The following is a 20,895-nucleotide window of genomic DNA, read 5'->3' as shown; positions in this document are numbered from 1 at the left end:
CGGCGGGAAAACGGCCCCTTGAGGGCCGTTTGTAACCCGCCAATGAAAAAAAAGATTGAATGTTGTAAGGGAACTATGCTCTGTGTTACATCACCTTTGGAAAGGTTTCTGAGATTATGTTTATGAAGCACTCAAAGGAAAACAATTCTGAAATAGCAATGCACAAAACTTGAATACCAGCAATCCTGGCATTCAGCATTTGGTTTTGCAGTTACTGTGAAACAGTATATTCTTAAGAACCCATAAATGTCAGTAAAGGGCTTACTAATTAATGCTAAGCAAATCTTAATATGCATACATGTGCAAGATATACCTATGTTCTTTGGAAGAGGGACAGGCAGTTGCAGCCTGTCAGTTGTTGTTGCTGCAACTCCCATAATCACACATTTTTGTCTGGAATTGGCTTGATAGTGGGAGTTGCTACAGCACTCCCTCCCCCTGCAAATAAATAAATAAATAGAAAACCCTACATCTGCAGAGCAGTTGACTACCCTTGCTTTTTAGGAGTTTCAGCAACCAGAAAACACTGGATCTGGAGCTGCAGTGATATGGCCCACTGTTGGTGAGGGCCATCTGAGTCCAATCCAATTCCTGTTCCTGACAACTAGGATACAAGCGGCCAAGCACATTAGAGTGTAGCCAGGATGACACATCTCATTCATGAGGAAGAACTCATAAGCTAGGAGAGGCTGCTGCAGTTTGCTTTTTCCTGAGCCCACTAGAAAGGACAAGACTCGTCACCTTCCCTCCCTTCCCCACTGCTGAGTTAATTGACTGCACACTATTCTTGCACATTGAGTTCATTTTGTAGCAGCTGGGTAAGTTGAGGACAAAGGGGACAAATGAGAGGACAGAGAAACTGTAAAAAAATTTAAAACCTGGAAAACATGGGATGACAGTGGATTAATCAGGACTGCCCTGGTCAATCTTTCTGCCACCCATCCTTTCAAGTCCCAGAGCATTGCTAAGCTTTGGTAGGTGTATAGTTATGGGGCAAGAGGCAGAGGCACAATTGAAAGTGTTATTCAACAAATAAGAATTTTCCCTCTCCAAATAAAATTATACTTCAGTGCCCAAATTTTTCACATTGCAATAACTTAAAACTTCAGTTGAGCATTGAGAAATACAGTTTAGGCATCCAAAGAAAAGGGGCAGACAAAGTGACCAATGGAATACAAATACAACAAATATAAAAGTTCTAGGTAGGAAAGATTTTCAATGTCTCACTTTGTACAATGCTAAATATATGGAGACCAAAGGAAAATTACAAAAGAAGTGCAGAAATTTTGCTCAAAATACTCTAATTTGGTTCCCCCCTCATAGGTATACCTCTCAGCTTTGGTATGATTGTTTTATCACTTTTTATAACAAGAAGATTGTAGTACAAGATACTAGGCCTCCTGTTACTGCTAGCTCCCCCATTTCTGATCCTGTCTGTCCTATGCATATGGTGGAGTGATTTGAGATTACAACAGGAAATGGAATAATGTGCAGTTATTTAATTGTGGCAATGATCATTGTAACACTGCATATTTTGAAGCCAAATGGAGGCTTGAAAAATGGAGCAATGTCAGTCAAATATTCATTACTGTTCAGGGGAGGGAAACCAAACTATTGTGATACTGAACAAAATGTTGAGAGCAGCTTTGCTGTCACATATCCTTTCCCCTTGATAAACAGAAGCAGTGGCTGACTCTTATAATAAAACAAAGTAAGCAAAATCACTTAACTTAAAGCAGTTATGTATCACATCTGCTGTAAGAGGTGAAGCTAATTGTTAAAGCTGAAACTACCAGCAAAATGCTACGCTGGATCCTTTTAAAAGGAATTTAATCTTCTCTCATCCTATAAAAAGGAAACACATGGGGAGAGAAGGAGGGTGTTCAGACTATAAGTGTCAGGTGGAACTAATTCCCTTTGGAAAGTCTGGAACGCAGAAGCACTTGACCATGTCTTCTCTCTGCAAGTACAAAAGCAGAAGGATAGGGGAGATTCTTAAGAAACCAAGGCACTTTTCTCCAGGAACATAATGGTGAGCAGGGATTATAGTTTGTATTCATTGCCAATAGCTGTACTTTGGACTTCAAGTCAGAGTTTGTCTCTCATTAAGATCAGAGGAAATGTAGCACATGTTAGTGGTCAGATTCTGCATCTGGTCACAAGGGGATGTGTACTTTAGTCTGTGTTCTCTTCCTAGAAGCTTCTTGGGATTTCCTTTGGGGAAAATGGTTGAAAGGAGGCAGAGATTGAGAAAGTTACTTTTTTGGACTATAACCTCCAGAAACCTCAGCATGCATAGCCATGGGCTGGTTGAAGGATTTGGGCAGTTATATAGTTATAGTCCCAAAAAGTAATATTCTGATACTCTAAATTGCTTAATCCTTTCTCACAGAACCAATTTTGATGAATGTTCTTAGAATGTTTGTTTTCAGTCCCCTTTGAACTGTTGGTTCTGACTCCTTAACCTCTAAAGACTATTCAGAAAAATGCTCCTTTTGCCCTCATGATGGGGGGGGGGGGGGGGGGAGAGAGCTCAAACAGGCTGGAGAATTTCAGGGATAACTATGCAGTCGGTTTAAATACTGTGTAATTATTATTATTTATTTTATTATATGCCACCTTTCTCCCAATATAGGGACTCAAGCTGGTGATAACATTCTTGTAATATAGTTGAAGAAAATAAATGGCTGCTGCCTTTGCTTCTTACAGTCTCTTAGCACATTGCTTCCTTCATCCCTCAGTATCAACAAGATATTTTCATTCAATAATATTATTACGTATTTATTTAGTAGACTATTTATACCCTGCTATTCAGCCACAAAGGCTCTCGCAGTGTCTTACAAATTGTTAATTTGACAGTTCCCTGTCCTCAGGCTTACAACCTAATCAGACAGAACATACAAAGAAAGGGGATGACAGTGGGGGAGCTTCCCAAAGCAAGAAGACCTTTTGCTGTTCCACTCCTGCCACCACTACTCAAAACAGCAGGAGGAGGCATGCAGAAAGATATCAATCTATAGAAGACCAGAGACTCCCAGAGTGCCTTGCACAGTTCAGAAATAAGGGTTCAGATTGATGAATATATACCACCATGTTGCCATAGTTTGAGAGTTGGACTACAACTCTGGAGACCAGGGTTCAATTTGTTGTTCAGCCATAGAAATGCATTGGATGACCTTGGGCAAGTCCCACTCTCTCAGCCCCAGAAAATCCCATGGTAGGTTTGCCATAAGTCAGAAACAACTTGAAGACACACAACAACAAAAGACACGAAAGGATGAGAAGGAGGGAGATAAAGAATAAGAGATTTTGATTTATTTAAAATATTTCTTAAGTTCTTTGAAAAGTGTACAAGGTAGCAGAAAAGTGCAAATAAAATTATTCACACAAACATATAAATGCAAGGTAAGAAACAAACAAAACCCTACCATAATGAAATACAATAACCACAAAGCCAAGGCATAAAATCTAACAGCACAATTTCTTCTAAAATGCTTCAACAATTAGTAAGGTCATCACCTGGTACCAAAAAGTTTGTTGAAATAATTCCATTTGTACCCCTGTAGGGATGCCACTATGGCAAATGTCCTGAGATCAAAAGAAGATCCATGCAGGACCAGATCAAAGGTCTCTCTTGTCCTGTATTCTCTTCACATAGTGGGCAACAATTGCCTCCGGGAAACCCACAAACAGGATACGACTGCAACAGCACCCTCATTGCCCTCACCATTGTAAATATAGCACAACTTTTCTAAGGTAGATAATCAAGGAAGCATCTTGTTTTAGTTGTTACTAATCCACAGGTATCTCATCCCTCCATTTCATGCAGAAATGTCTACATGCAAAAATCTGAAGACGATGCCTTTGGTTAGTACAGCCATTTATAGCAAGCCATGGAGGCTCTTGTTTTCCAGTCTTACTTACTGCTCACTGACTGGCTCGCCTGTTTTTGAATTGCTGTTTTCAGGTGGTGCAAGATTTTTGGATACTTCATGGAAATTGTGATTTTGCCAAATTGCAGAAATTTTGCACTGGTAAACACAGAAGCAACCTTGGATTAAGGTTATTGGGGCCTGGATCCATTCTAGAAATAGGGTCCCCTTTTCCATACCCAACCTATTTTAGGACAAGTGGTACATAGATTAAATAAATAAATAAAATGCAAAGTACAATAGACAGCAACAATAACCTTCATGTCTGAACAATCCAATGCCATGCATCTTGACTCAGTTATTCAAGTAAACATACAATACTAATGATAGCCAGGACACTCAGAAGTGACTGATGAAGGGAACAAATAACACCTTTTCTAACCAGCAAGCGAAGGGCCAGAAGCAGATGTACCAAATGAGCCACTGATAATCCAGCTCTGTTCATAGATGCTTCCTTTTTCCCTTCTGTTCCCAACCATTAGTAACAGTTTCCAGTGTTTCACTTATCATATAGTTACTTTAAGGGAAAAATTACAAAGCCATCCTGTAATCCTCACTAGAATTAGCACTCATGTCATGGGATGCACATGCCTTCAGATGTGGCATCCACTGAAACTTATGAAAACCAGGTGTCAGTAAATTGGCAGCAGCAGGATGAGAACTGGTCTTGAGTTGGAAAAGCATATCCTGGATTCCCCACTGTTTAAATCTGTGTTTTTAAAATAAGGAATCAGAATGAAATGATACAATGCAGTAACTCTTCACATATGTTTTAGTTCCCACCTTTGCTCATTTTTTCATCTGGCAAAATGTGATGCTAGCTTGTCAGGTTTATTAAAGCTTTGAAATCTTTGTTCACATGCATTCATTTCCAGCTCAAAGCTGCACTTCATGCTGTGGTAGAAGAGAAAACATTGGAAAGTCTGTCTCAAGGAGATGGGAGAACAGAGATGAGCACTTTGTAATCTGAGATTAGTGGATGAAGGCGACCAGAGGAAAAAACACATTTCCTGTTTTAAAAATTATCCACTTAGTATTAATGCAAGGCAACCCACTGAGCTGGTGTGGAAACAGGGATTAGGGACCAGAGTGTGCATCAAATGAGATGCAAATATAGGCTCTCAGCAACTTTCAGGTGATTTATTGATTCTTTAGAGAGGGACAGGGGAGTGATATAGATGATGTGATTGTAGCATTTTCTCCTCCTCATTGTTTCTTTTGTCCTGCTGTAACTTCTGCTAAAGCCAATTTCATGCAATTGTAGTATATATGTAGAAACCATTAGCAACAATACACTCAACCGCACCTTCAAAATTATCCTATCTCCTGCCCAGGCAAGAAGGAATTTGTACTGAAATGGCAAAGCTGTGAAATAGTTTATAAATAATATGGTAGTGCCCTCATATGGGGTGCACTCTCATAAAAGGAGATATATCTTCACAAAGAAATACCTATTTAAGCAAACTGGTAACTAATGATTATTTTCAGAACTGGTACCTCTATTTAGGGACAGTCTAAAAGATTTGCTCTGTAAATTGAGGGCAGTTTGAGCAATCTTATGATTCCCTGTGGACATTTATAGGATGAGCAATGTGTGAGCCATACATTACTGGGTCACAGAGATCACACATGTATCATTAACATCTCCCCAGCACTGAAACAGAATGCAGCTTTGGCTTGTTCAGGCCTGCTTCTCCCACAGTTCATTCAACTTTCTTCCCCATGTTGCTGGAAAAATCAGAACCTGAGTCTACTAAATACAGGAGAAACAGGCCATAGGAGGGGCAGGGAGTAATCAATACAGATTTCTTAAAACAGGATGATTTCCTTATTTTGGAGGGCTCCCTTGAATCAGACAAGACCTCCCTCCTGTTCTTCCTCCTCTCTGATTTTCTTGCTGTGCATTTCTTCTCTCTCCCTCTAGGCCCAATTGACATTAACTCTCATGCAGGAAAATGTATGAAGATTCTGTTCCTTCTCTTTGCCTTTCTTACTGGTGACTGGGGGGCCATTCAGACTACCTTTTACCCCAGATCAGAACCTGGATAAACCATGGGAAGTTCATATTCGCCTCTAATCTCCCACAAGCGAATCCAAGGTTTTCACACCCATTGAGGGGCAAATGTACCTTAGCACAGGTCATCTGGGAGCAGAGTAAAAGCTGTATTTTTAAAAAAAAAACAGGTCTGGCGAATATGAACTTGTCCCTGATCATGATTGGGTCAAGTTCAGGGGAGCGATTTAGGTCAGAGGGAGGGCAGAGGGTGGAATATTCCTCCCCTTCATCGGGGTGATGGAGGAGAAGGATGAAGCCAGGGGAAAGAAGGTTGCCATAGAGGGCGGCATCGGGAGGAGGAGGAGGAGGCAGGAGCCGGAGGATGGGTGCCAAAGGGGTGATGGATGGAGCTAGGTGTCCCAAGGGCAGAATCGGGGTAACGGCGGCATAGGAGGAAGGAGCCGGAGAAAGGGTCAATCCAGGGTATGTCAGAGGGAAGGCAGGGAACAGAGCAAGCCTCCGCTCTCACAGACAGCTTTCTCTCTTTTTATTTTTTTTATTTTTGACAGACTATGTGCATGCTTTTTTTCTACAGGTAGATACATATATAGATACAGTAGAATGGGTGTCTGCTTGTGCTACCTTCCCTTTCATTTCCTTGCTCCCAGCACGGCACTTTGCAATAGGCTTTTTTGTAAATTATTTTTATATGCAAATGCTACAATGCGAATGTTACAAATGTTTCTCTTTCAATTTGGCAAATTGATACAGAATGCTTTTGCTACATATGTGTATTCTGGGGTGGCAATCTGAGGGAAAGCAAAGGATGCAGAGATGGCATTTGGGGCGAGGAATTAATTAATTATTATTATTATTAATATTATTGTATGTGTATGAGGCATTCTGAGGTGGCAAGGAGGGAGGATGCAGAAATGGCATTAGATTGCATTTTGGGGTTGAAAAGTGGAGGCAGGGGAAGATCCATAATCTGTAGTAACCCAAATAGACACAACACACACACACACACTGGAGGTTTTTAAATTTGACAGAATATGCTCACACTCCCGCCTGTTTTTTTTTTTTTTAAAGGGAAGGGGGAAGCACACATCCAATTGCCCAGTGGCTGCAGGAAATGTCACCTTGGCAAAAGCGGAACTGAATTTGATTTTACAGCAAAGGAGCCTTCATTTTAAACCAGTTCCGCAAATGTGAACTTTCCGCAAGAGCTGCAAGGGCATTCTGGGTTTAATTACCCTGATTGAGGTAAAAATTTTTGTGGGCATTTGCTTCCAGAGAGATTCAGGAGGGGGGAACCCAATTCTGCCCAGTTCCATCCAGCAAAAATAGGTGAGTCTGAATGGAGCCTGGGTCAAAAAAGGCAAGTGTACAGAATAACCAGCAGGTTGAGAAAGCTGCAGAGGTTGGTAGTAGGCCTCCTGCCTAGGTTTTCTTGTTCAGATTCCAAGCAATATGAACAGAAGCATTGGCTTGAGTTGCAAATGGCAACTTTGTTACTCCTGTGAGATTGTACCCTTCAGTAGCTTTGAAATATTCTGACATCTGTTACACATAAGAACAATCAAAAGCTGTGCTACACCAATTTCTTTAATTCCTTAAAGAATCTGCTGGTCTTCTACAACCTGGTGTGCTCCAGATGTCCCAGCCATAGCTAGGATGACTATCAGGGATTAAAGGATCTGTTGCCCAAACCACCTGGAGGTTGGACAATATAGTAAAATTAGCCCATGAGGAAAAATGAGAGAATGAAGAGAAACAACAACAGGTGAATGTTTTGGTGACAGAACTGATCCAAAATGTTATGTGGATATTTGTAGTAAGTGACCATATTGATTTGTTATTCCCTCTGGACAAAATAATTGATAATAACAAATTTGTTGTTGTTGTGTGCCTTCAAGTCATTTCTGACTTATGGTGAATCTAAGTGATCTTAATCCCTACTATGGGGTTTCCTTAGCAAGATTTGTTCAGAGGAGGATTTCCAATGCCTTTCCCTAAGGCTGAAAGAGAGTGACTTGACCAAGGTCACCCAATGGTTTTCATGGATGAGCTGGAAATCAAACCCTGGTCTCCACAATCATAGTCCAGTACCCAAACTGCTGCATCACACTGGCTTCCAATAACAAATATTAAGAATGTAAGGTACTTAGAATGCAAGATTTGCTTTGGGGGGTCACACCAAAACCTAGGTGGATTGGCATTCTGTTTCCAACAGCAATATGTCTGGGCAGAGTTGATGACCACCTTTCCTTTTCAGTTTCTGATATGCAAGTAAACTATAGCAGTTTACAAACCGCCTCTTTGGGGTGGCCTGTACCTGCCCCTTTCCCCAAAAGATCGGGGCCTCATCTGCCACAGCAGCAGCCCTGAGGCCCCGATCTGCCACTTTTCCAGACCACGGGGAAGCGGCAAAAGGTCGCTTCCCCGCGGCCTGGAAAGGGGTGTCCTTGGGGCTTCAAGCCCCAAGGACCACCCCAACAGTGGCGGGGAAAGGGAGAAAGGGGCCACTCGGCCCCTTTCTCCTTTGTGTCGCTGGCACAGCCATGTAAAGTCCACACCAGTGACACAAAACCAAGAAGGAGCTCCAAAATAGAGCTGCTTCCGGTGCCAGGACATCACGTCCGCGCCGCTCCGTTTGGAGGCGGCGCAGCCGTGACATCGTAATGGCAGCACCCATGTGGACAGGCTGCTGCCATTTTGTACATACTCTGTACGTACTAGGATTGGTGGTGTCTAAAAGAGACGCCCCCAGGCAACCCTAGTATGTTCTGAGTACGTACTAGGGTGCCCGTTTGTAAAGGGCCTATCTTTAACTACAGAGGTTCCCTTTAGTTATTATAGCTCACAGTTGTTGAACGGCAGCTGTCATCCATTAATTTATCCAGTGTAGCTTGTTGATGCAGTATTCCATTCTGTATTGGGAAGTTGTGGCCAATCCTGACTTCCTGGCAAAGGACATAGCTATGGATTGTATGTGTTTTGCAATTATGTTTGCTGCATGCATCTTTAGTACTGTATATTTTTATCTGTAGGCTCAGATTCACCCTTTCAGAAGTATCTTTCAAAAAAACATTGCATGAAGCAACGTTCCCCCACCCAGAACATACACACTAGTAATGCTGACTTCTTTAGTCACAGAAATCGTGGTTAGGGTTAGTCTGGCAACCACCTGTATGAGGCTCCCGCATGGAAGTGTGGAAAAGTTACTTCTTTTCACTACAGTTTCCAGACTCCCTCAGCCAACTTGAGAGTCTGAGGGTTGTGGTACAAACATATAATTTTTCCAAATTCTGCCCTGCATATTCTCAGTCTCGGCTTGATTGGGTTAAATTGCTCAGCCCTTATTCATGGCAAACTCTTCTGCTGGCATTTCCAGTGGGAGTTTTCCTGTATGAGTAGAGAATTTTTTTAAAAATGCAAAAACAAAACCAACGGAATTGTGATTCACCCTCATGTGTTTTTATCTGAAAAGGTCTCCTTTTTAAAAAAATAAAATAAAAGCAGCAATAGCATAGATGGTTAGGAATTTTCCCTCCGCAGGTCCCCAATTGCTTGCCTGCCTGCCTGCCTGCCTGCCTGCACCATTTGTTGATGTCACCTCTTGCATCCTTTCTTGTTAGTTGAAAAGACCCACCAGTAGCATATTTGCTGCGGCAGAACTGCTACAAATACTGTGCTTTGTACAGAAGGAATAGAAGCAACAGAGTTTCCTGCCAGTCTCTTGAGTTGAAGCCACACCTCTTTTGCAGAGATATTTTGTTTCTGATTTGAGTTTAGAGGACCAATCAGGGGGCTTGGAGCTGGATTTTTTTCCTTTTTTTTTCCTTCCTTTTTTTTTTTTACTGTACTGTCAGATTGCAACCTTCTTCCACTCCTGTTCATCTGGGTAGCCTTCTTTGGTGTAGTCCATAGCAGCAGGCTGCCTTTACTCACAGACCTCTCCCTTTTTTTCACACACATAACACACTCCCTCTGTGAGCCATCCAGCGTTGAAACCTGTTTGACGGCCAGTGTTCAAAATGAAGTGGACGCTGCCCTGCTTCCAGCTTTGACAGAAAAGAAAATTCTCATTCGTAGGCATCCAGGAACAACAGCAGCAGCAGCAGCAGCAGCAGCACTGAGAAATTTCTCTGCCACCAGCAGTCTTAACGATTTAAATGTCATCCATAGACATTTCTGCCTCTGCTCCGGGATCGTTTTTTCCTGTTCACAGATATTAAGATTAAGGAGCTTGGATTCTGAGGCTTGTATCCAAGGGCATCGGCTGTTACCATACTGAGCTACATCTGCTTCTTGACTAAGACTGAAGAAAGACATCTTAAGCCTGGAAATCCTGCCTGTGCCTGCATCTCTAGTACACTTGCACGCGTGCATGCGCGCGCACGCACACACACACAGCATAAACTACAGCAGGTTCTTTTTTCATATTAATTCCAAAAGGCTGCTTCATTCTCTCGGTTCCAGTGACAAGATAATGAAGTCTCCCTGTCTCCAAAGAAGGAAAATTACAGGAATCAGCTGTTGAAAAGAATCAGCAAGTTAAACAGCAGTAGCAGGAAAGGAGAAGGAAGAGGAGAGGGTGGTGGAAGAGAAGGAGAAGAAAAGAACGAAGGTTACTGACTGAGAGTTAAGAGCAACCACCCAAAATATCAAAGGAAACAAGTGGAAGACTGTAACAGAAAGCTCGAACACCCTTTAAAGTGAAGGCTTTCTTCTTCTTTTTCCTGAAAATTTCCCAGTCATTCATTCTTATTTTGGGAAAGGAATTAAGCAAGACCAGATTGACTGCAATCTCCTTTCTTGACTCCTGCTGCTGCTGTTTGCTGCCCATCCTGTTGCTCTTGCAGACAGAAACGTGTTAACAAAGCAGAGAAGAGGAAAAAATGCCCGCCATCCTGGTAGCCTCCAAAATGAAGTCCGGACTACCAAAACCTGTCCATAGTGCTAGTCCTATTGTTCATGTCCCAGCGGCCAGGACCATCCCACAGCCCTGTTACCTGAAGTTTGGGAGCAAGGTGGAGGTGAACAAATCCTCCTATTCCAGCCAGATCCCTCTCAAATCACACCATGGCCATGAGAATGCTGGAGATGCCTTCCCTCCAAAGAAGAGTAGCTCCATAGAAAATGCCTTTGACACACAGGTCAGAAAAATGGGTGTGTTTGTGGTAACAGTATGGGTTATGTTTGATGGAAATCTGCTGAGCAGGTCTATGGCTGCTGATAATGCAGATGGTGTTATATTAGGGTGCGTATTGCATTTCTGGGAAAATGTGCTGTGGAGGGAATGGCATTTCTGAAAATGTATGCTAGTAGGAAGGGAGGGGTAGGCATTCCTAAATATTCTTATGGTTTACCTTTATTGTGGTGTAACGTTATTAATTATGGTTAACTGGCATATTTCAGAATGTCATAGCTATTGATAGTTCTGTGTGTTTGAGAGAGGGGGGGAGATTTAACATGCACACTTTGTTTGTGGAGTCCATATTCAATTTGTTGTGTTACAGGTTGAAGTGGGTGTGTTTGTACATCTTACTACCAACACAAGGGGAGCTGCCTATGCAAGCTCGATTTTATGATCAAAGGGCTCTGTATGTAGCTGGGTATCATACTACCATATGTAGCTGAGTTTGTGGGAGTATGTGTGCTTATGTGTGTGGCAGTATGTGTGAGGAAGGATAAATCATGTTATGTATTATACTGTACAAGGAATATACTGATGGTAAGCCACATGCATCCAGATGCAGTTGTAAAATATGAATATGTGTGTATGTCAGTGACATTGTCCATGCCTCAAATACCCAGAGAAAAATAGGATAATTGCAATTTTTTCTCTGTAATATAGTCCTCTATTACTGTCATTCTGGATAAAACCATTTATTTTTCATATGAAACATTCCGATTTCACTTGAATCCATATTTGGACACCTCTTTAAATGCTGTTGCTGTATATAGCAAGACACAGCCATTATCTGTTTGTTCAGGCTCATTTTATTTCCATGCATATGTAGTTTCAGTATGGATCAGATTGCCTTGCTATCACCTGTGCCTTAATGTGCTCTATGGCAGTGTAAGCAGACAGCAAATACTAACACACTGCTGGGTGAGCAAAGCAGATGGTCTGCTGCCACAAATGAGACTAATTAACATTAGCTTGACAGAGGATGCAGTGTGGCCGAATGAGATCGGAAATTCTCTGAGCAGCTTTGCATGCCTCCTGCCTCCTCTGCAGCCGCTTGAACCTGCTAGCAAGTGGTGCAGCCATGTTGCAGTGGGAAGTTACATGCATGCAGACGGATTCTATTGGTTTCCTTCCCATCACCCCCACCCCCACCCCATTGCAGGGAAATACTGGGTCATGCCTGGAAATCTAGGTTTTGTAGTCTGTGACCTCATAACCTATTCTGCTAAGGCATGGCAGCGTGGCTGCTAAGTGAGCTTGGCCTCCTGCCCTGGTTTTTAGGAGATGCTGCATTTTCCATACTAGCAGACAAGGCAATATATTAGGCTTGACTTGTGCAGTGGTACCAGTTCCTGAGGGCTCAAGAACCATGAAGAGGATATGATAGTGCTGGTGTCAGGGTAGTGACAGCAGACAGGCTGACCTTTGCATCACATCATACTCGGGAGAGAGAGACAAACCTTTTTCGATTTTCTATATTGCCCTTCGAAAGCATCAGGGAAATTTCAACTTTTAATATTCAGTCCCTCAAGGGTGGGGAGGTGAAGCTGGCATTTTCAAGAATGATAATATGGGGTGGGGATATGATTCATTTCTTGACTCGAATGAAAACTTTAAAACTCTAATGTGGATCTCTCTGTCTTTTTCTCTCATAGATCATAAGAACTCAGTACTGACTCACTGTGTGATATATATTTCAGGAGCTCAAAATTGAATCAGTTTGCTACTAATTGGATTTCTCTTTTGTAAAGGGAGAGAAATTAGGGTAACGTGCATGTCAAATCTATAGCTTAAGCCTGAGGAAATGTTTCACATTTGCAAACATCTATTGTTGTACTAAAATACAAGGCACAGTGAGAGTTCACTCTGTGGCTCTGGAAAGCAGTACTGATGAGTCTTCATTGATGGTAACAATGGAACGTGACTTTAGCCCTTATTCCTAGTCTTTTGTTCTGTAACCTCTTCTTATATTCTCCATTACAAAATATGTGTTTGTTTTTGTCTGTATTTTATCATTTGCAAAGCCATTGGACAAGGGCTTCATAACCTCTGTGTTCTGTTGGCACTTGATGCTTCAGAGTTCTACTATTGTCATCAGTCTGGTAACACCAGTAAGAACTCTGAAAAATGATTTTGCAGGACACAGCAGCTACAATGTAAGTACAGCTGTGATTATCCTAGTTTTCACACAATTTACCTTTTTTGCCCCATGCCCCTTTCACAATGTAACAAATTCTCGTAGACCATAAGACCCTGCTGGGCAATAACTGCATTTATCATGAAAAAGCAGCATAAACTGAAAAGTAGGACTGTAAAGTCTGGAAATTTTGCTGTGACATCAGCCAGCTTAAAGCACTGTGCTCCAGGGTACACTTAACAGAATTGAGATTCCTGAGTCAGCGTCCTGCAGTGGATTGTGGGAACCTTGGGACAAGAGTAAGGATGCTGACCATGGATGAAAATTTCATAACACTAATGGTGTATCCACACTACAGAAATAAAGCAGTTTGACACCACTATAATTGTCATGGTTCCATCCTGTGGAATCCTTGGATTTGTAGTTTGGTGAGGTATTCAGCTTGCACTGTCAAAGAGATCTGGTACTTTACGTAACTACAAATACCAGGATTCAGACTACAGCCATAGCAGTCAAAGTGGTATCAAACTGCTTTAATTCTGCAATGTGGATTTGCACTAAGCTACAACTGACTCAGATTTTTCCTGCAGACATTTTGTGTGTATATATATTTCTATGCCCTTACTGAAATTTGACTTCATAGCTTCTTGAGGAAAATTTGCAGGAGATCAAGAATCACATTATCTTGAGTTCTGTGTTTGCTCACTGTGTTTTCACATTATTTCAGTGAATACTTGTACTGGCATCTGCTCCAAGCTGACCCAATATTGTCCTGCTGTTCCTTGAATCACAAACCCATACCTTGCTTTTGCCTCCTTCCAGTCTCTAATACTGCCCACTTGCTTCTTTTCCTAGCATTCTTAATTTTACTACTACAGTACTCTTCTTCAGTATGGTGCATTTACCACCTCCAGCTGCCTGCATTTTCTTTCTGAATATGGTATAGAAAAACACTGTACCCTCAAGGTTTAGGATTCCTCTCTCAAGTAGCCTCCTTCCCTGAATGGAAATCCTCTTCTTTCTCCCTGATATGTCTTTGCTTGTATTTCCTTCTGGCCTCAATTGGCTCTACTGACATGTAGAGAAAGATTTCTGCTCTTTACTCTTCTCGTTATTGGTCAGCTCAGAGAGGATAGGCCATTAGGAAACATCAGCAAAGGGGGAAAGCAGCAGGATCAGGAGGCTCCAAAGATTGTGCCCCTCCAGGTTACATGGGACTTTGATAGGTGCCCTGTCATGCTGAGCCCTAATACCAGGCCTGTTTTGTCTTGTCACCAGGGTTATCTACACTGTTCTGTTTTCCCACTTGTTCTTTTGTCATATTTATCACATTTATTTCCTGCCTTTCGCCTATCACAGAACATGCAGCGGTGTAGAAAGGGCTCCCACACAATCTCCCATCCATTTATAAACTGGTCCATAAGTAATTGGGTCTCATTCTGGGAGAAAAGTAGCATAGAAATTAAATAAAATGAATACAGTTGCCCTCTGTTTTTGTGGGGGATCTGTTTCGGACCCCTCCCTGCCCCCCCACACAAAATGGAAACTTGCATATATTCAAGCCCCATTGTCTTGAATGGCCATATGTGCCACGGGCGCGTGCCCCATTTTAGCCAATGGGGCTCGCCCCTTCATGAGTAATTGAGACTGTGGGTTTCAAGTCTGTGAAAAAGGAGGGGCAACTGTATATCTGCAAAGTTACTGTACCAAGTGGCTTTAGCTCCAAACAAGGGACTCTCCAATAATAATAATAATAATAATAATAATAATAATAATAATAATAAATTTGTGTTTCCCTGCCTCTCCCAAAGGATCGAAGCGGGGTTACAGACTACTAAAATCAATACATACAATACAATGCAATGCAATACACTATAAAAACCCAAAATGGTACATCTATACAAACATCAGTAAAATGCAACAATCCAACAGCATCCAACGTCCAGGGGTAAGACAGAATATCATTATCGGCAGGCATATTGGTCATGTAGACATCACTCCTTGGGGGGAAACGCTTGACAAAAGAGTACGGTTTTCAATCTCTTTTTAAATGTTTCCAAAGAGGTCATGAGACGGAGCTCCTCTGGAAGGCTGTTCCAGATCCGCGGAGCCATTATTGTAAAGGCCCTTTGGAAAGAGGAGACGTATTTGGATGATGGAGTTTCCAATAAGTTCTTACCGGATGCTCTGAGTGTGCGAGGCGGCTCGTTTGATTGTTAAGCTACTTTCCCCTACACATCACCCCCTGAACACCCACAAAAAACATCAAAATGGTTGCTGAAGACACTCCATATTTAGAACTGTGATAATAGAAGAAGCAGTAAACTTACTATGTCCAAGGAAAACTCAATACTTCTTAGAATAAGAGCAGTACCTGTATCTTCTTTGGAAGCAATACTTTTTACTCACTTTTTTCATTAAAAGTTGGTGGAACCACCTAGTTTTACTCTAGAAAGGGTTTGGCAGATCTGATTCTTGTCTATCCTTGTGCTAATCTGATAGACAGTATTCTTTAGTCGTTTTGTTATTTGAATCAAAGAATAAATAGCAATAGCATGTGCATTTCTATACTGCTTATCAGTGAACTCAACACTCTCTAAGTGGTTTACAGTCGGCAAGCTAATTGCTTCCAACAAGCTGGGAACTCATTTCACCGACCTATGAAAGGATGGAAGGCTGAGTAAACCATGGAGCCCCCTGTGATTGAACTCACAACCTTGTGGCTGCAGTACTGGCATTTAACCACTGCAACACCAGGGCTCCCTGATGTGGTGTTTATCCTCATTCCACATGCAGAGTCCAAATGAATCTTTCTTCATTGGTGATAATGAGAAATTATCCTCCATCACACTTAAGCCCAACATGCCAATAAGGGGAAAGCTTTGTAGCATGCAGGTCTCTCCAGCATCTAGCTTTTGCTTCCCATCCTGAATATCCATTGTCCAGGCTGGTTGCATCACACTGCCCAACCCTGCTCTGAATTTCTCTCACTCATTCTTCATCCTGAACTCCATCCCATTCTTCAATGGGCCAGTGATATTATAAGCGTTCCAGGGTCCTATGTCAAAATTTAAACCTGGACCTTTGTCACACACCTTACCCCCTTCTCTTTAAAACTCTCTTTCACACGTGTTCAAAGGAGGGCAACCAAAATGATGAAGGGTCTGAAAACCATGCCCTATGAGGAACGACTTAGGGAGGTGGGGATGTTTAGCCTGGAAAAGAGAAGGCCAAGAGGTGATATGATAGCCCGAAGGGATGTCATATTGAGGAGGGAACTACCTTGTTTTCTGCTGCTCCAGAGACTGGATGCAAGCTAAAGGGAAAGAGATTCCACCTCAACATTAGGAGGAACTTCCTGACAGTAAGGGCTGTTCGACAGTGGAACACACTCCCTTGGAGGTCTTTAAACAGAGGCTGGATGGCCATCTGTTGCTGATGGTTTGATTGAGAGTTCCTGCATGGCAGGGGGTTGGACTGGATAGCCCTTGTGGTCTCTTCCAGCTCTATTACTGAATTGTAATTTTAAATTTACTGTTGTACTCCCACCTCGATCCGCAGGGAGAGGCGAGAAATATACAAATAAAAACTATTATTATTATTATTATTATTATTATTATTATTATTCTATGATTATAAAGGGTCCTTAAGGTGGCTCAAATTATAGACAAGCAGGAGTTCTTTATTCTTTATCCCACTTCGATCCAATGGGAGAGGTGGGAGATAGAAATAAAAATTATTATTATTATTATTATTATTATTATTATTATTATTATTATTATTATTATTATTATTATTATGGTTCCTGATTATGCATGGCTGCAAATTGTACAATCCCATTAATGAACAGATCAGGCAGAGAGATCTTGTAGCATCTTTGGGATTAACTAAGAGAAAGACGTTGTATCATAAGCTTTCGAACCATGCATCTTAGGAAGGCGACTTGGGGTGCATCTACACCAAAGAAATAATGCAGTTTGGCACAACTTTAAGTGCCTTAACTCCATCCTATGGTATCTGGGATTTGTAGCTTTACGACATCTTTAGCCTTCTCTGCCACAGAGTGCTGGTGCCTTACAAAACTGCAAACCCTTGGATTCTGTAGGGTAGAGCTACATCATTTAACATGGTGTCAAATTGCATTATTTCTAATGTAGATGCACCCCAAGTCTATCAAAGCTTATGCTACAACTTCTTTCTCTCAGATAGTCCCAAAGGTGCTACAAGTTCCCTTTGCATACTGATATGCCAGACTCTTTGAAGTTTAAGCAGCATTTAAAACACCAGTTTGTTCACTAAAAAGGCTTTTTTGTAACAAGGATCAATGCTATTTTACAATATTATAATAATGTTACAATTTACTCTAATCTTTTCTGAACCCTCTCCTCTTCTCTGCTTCTACTGAATGTTCCAACCACAGCTCCTGCCAAAAGTAAACCAAACCCCACACTGATGGCTAAACCATCAATCCTCTCCTTTTATTTGCTCCCTAGCCCACCCATATCAACGTTTGGAAGGCTATGATTGGTTGATTACACAAGATGGATAGGCTCTGCTGTCTGTCACAAGGCCTTACTTCTAATATTTTAACCCAGCCAGGAAAAAGGGGGAATTTTTGAGAGAGAATCCTATTCCAGCATCTGCCCCACTCCCATATGTTACTGTCTCACACTTTCTATATCTTTGGTCATGACCCTTATTTTGAAACACAGACATGTCATCATGGTATCTAGTTACCTCTTTGCACTGGTAAGTCACCTGGCTTCTGCCACACTGCAGAAATACAACAGTTTGATGCCACTTTAACTTTCATGTCTCCCAAACATTTTTGAACTTCCATGTTATGGAATTCTGGGATTTGTAATTTGGTGGAGCAGCAGAATCTTTGACAGGGAAGGCTAAATATTTCACAAATCCCAGAATTCCATAGCACTGAATAATGGCAGTTAAAGTGGCATCAAACTGCTTTTTTCTGCAGAGTGGCAGAATTGGGTTCCTTATTCTTGTTTATATAATGATGTGCACTTTCTGTTCTGTTTCACTGTCCAGATTAGTTTGTCATAGCTTCCTCCTCATTAACCTGATATGTTGATATTTAAATGCTAAGTTTTGCAAACATTAGGGAAAGTAATTATCTGGCTATAGAGACAGAATTGCTTTGGAAACATTTAACTTAGAAAAACTGCCATTCTCTGGGGTAGTAGGTTAGGGATCTGGATACCCAGAATTGGACTGAGTAGTTATTTTGGTCACATCATCTGTCCTTCCATGAACTACTATTGACTTTGTGTTGATGTTTAAGATAGACTTCTCCAGATATTCCAGAAGCATAGTCTATAAAGTAGAAAGCAGATGACCTGAAGAGAACAATTGTTGTTAATTGCTGCCAAGTTGACTTTGACTTGTGGAGACTCTGGGGTTGTGCAGACTGGCCATTAAGACCAGCCTCAGGGCAGAATCAGGGTTGGCATCCATACAACGCATGCCTTGACTCCGCCCCATGGCAGTGTGATGCCGTGCGCTGCACCACATGGCACATGGCATCATGGTGCTCCTCTGACGCTGCGTCCACATGACGCAGCCCTAAAGTGCATCTTAAAGCTGTGGCACCACAGCTATTGCACCCTGGAAAGGCTAGATCAGGGCCATGGCATGCGGTTGCCGCAGCCCCAATCTGGTACTGCTGGAGGCAGTTGCTGGCCGCTCCTTAGGAATGGTCTACACAGCCTGTCTGTGAATGAGAGATCTCCAAGTCACCCTGTCACCAACTATTCTGCTCAGGTCTTTAAGTCTCAGGGCCATGCCTTCCTTGATTGTATCTATTCACATAGAATGCAGTCTTTTTCACCTCTGTTGCCTTCTACCTTACCAAGCCTTATTGTTTTTTTCTAATGAGTCACGTCTTCTCATGGTATGTCCAAAGTATAATAGCCTCAGTTTAGTCATTTTTGCATCTAGGGGAGAGTTCAGGTTTCATTTGCTGTAGTACCCATTTATTTGTTTGTTTTTAGCAGTCCACAGTATCCTTAGGAGTCTTGTCCAGCACCACATTTCAAATGAGTTGATTTTTCTTCTATCGGCTTTCTCCACTGTCCGGCTTTCACAGTTCTATAATTGGCCCTTCTTATCTGTGGATTTTGTATCCACGGATTCAAGCATCAACAGCTTGAAAATATTTTTTAAAAGTATACATTCCAAATAGCAAACCTTGATTTTGCCGTTTTATATAAGAAACACCATTTTGCTATGCCATTGTATTTAATGGGACTTAAAGATCCACAGATTTTGTTATCCATGGGGGGTCCTGGAACCAAAGCCCAGCAGATAACAAGGACCTACTGTACATAGAAATGGAAAATATGATGACATGGACAATCCGTACTTTAGTATTCAAAGATATATATTTATACTCCAGGATCCTGTCTAGTTCCTTCATAGCTGCCCTTCCAAGTCCTAGTCTTTTTCTGATTTCTCAATGTCAGTCTCCATTCTGATCAAGCCAAGGTATAGAAAATCTTGAACTATTTCAGTGACTTTATTGCCTGGTTTAAAGTTATGTAAACCATCTGTGGTCATTATTTTGGTTTTCTTAATGTTTAGCTATAAACTTGCCTTCATACTTTCTTCAGCAGTTGTATTTTCTGCTAGTAGTATGATATAATCTGCATATCTTAAATTGTTAATGTACCTTCCTCCAATACAATGCATTACCATTTTATGCCATCACAATTTCAACTCTCTATATGACAAGATGCTACATAAGCCCCTTGAAAATAACCCATCTGCTGCACTCTGCCTGGTAGGATTGGCCCCAGATGCAGATATAATTCCTACTCATCCTTTTTGTTGGTATGCACACATACCTAAGTATGCACACATGCATGTGCACACACATGCATGCATGCACATACACAGTCACTAATTAGATAATGTGATATGTTTAAAATGATGTGTTTCCTGATAAATTCCACCACATGATTCATTTTCATTTCTGTTTTTATATCCTGAATGACCTTTTCTAGCCCAACATCTTTTCTGCATACCCTCAGTAATGTAAATTTCCCAAGGAAGTGCCATTAATGCACTTCATTCCGTGATATTGATGGAATTGCTTTAAATAATCAAGCATATGGGAGCTGAAATGCAAATCCTAATAGTTTTAGCATCAATGTGAATAGAGGGGTGGAGCTGTAGTGTGTGAGAAGCCAACTAGTGGGCAAAGAGAGAAGTCTATAATGGAGGGAGGATGGAGATAGGCAGAGGGTAGAGGAGGTGTTGGATTGAAGGAGCAAAAAAACAGATAGATATGGCAGGACATAGGCTGGAGGAGTATATAAACAGGGATGAAGAATTTAGTGTCAAGGTCATGGTACCAGTAAGCAGCAATAGAACTGGATGCTTGAAAATAGGGTGTCTATGTACAAATTGTCAATAAAAATAATCCATACCAGTGCAGCTGGGAGATGTGTGCTCCGATAAGAGGGCCCTTATAACTGAGGTCCCTCAAGGAGCCATTCTGTCTCCCATGCTATTTAACATTTACATGAAACCGCTGGGAGAGATCATCCGGAGGCATGGGGCGCGGGGTTATCAGTACGCTGATGACACCCAAATAGTCTTCCCTATGTCTCCG

At 41.6% G+C, this 20,895-nt stretch overlaps 1 protein-coding gene across 10 annotated transcripts in view; it reads left to right on the top strand.

The window, feature by feature from the left end:
* The window catches only part of NAV2 (neuron navigator 2), a 783,367-nt gene that overhangs the window by 401,178 nt on the left and 361,294 nt on the right, over window positions 1-20,895 (top strand). For 8 of the 10 annotated variants that reach the window (XM_042438987.1, XM_042438971.1, XM_042439023.1 and 5 more), the window contains exon 1: window positions 9,843-11,087. The exons of 1 other annotated variant lie outside the window; for it this stretch is intronic. In XM_042438987.1, the coding sequence (XP_042294921.1) occupies window positions 10,830-11,087 (258 nt within the window). In that variant the 5' untranslated portion in view covers window positions 9,843-10,829. Of the gene's footprint in view, window positions 1-9,842; window positions 11,088-20,895 lie in introns of those variants that run through there. One more of the 10 variants, XM_042438996.1, reaches the window with a different exon arrangement.

This window comes from Sceloporus undulatus, chromosome 1, assembly GCF_019175285.1.
Source record: "Sceloporus undulatus isolate JIND9_A2432 ecotype Alabama chromosome 1, SceUnd_v1.1, whole genome shotgun sequence".
Taxonomy (NCBI): Eukaryota; Metazoa; Chordata; class Lepidosauria; order Squamata; family Phrynosomatidae; genus Sceloporus; species Sceloporus undulatus.
This window is presented reverse-complemented; position numbering and strand designations above follow the sequence as displayed.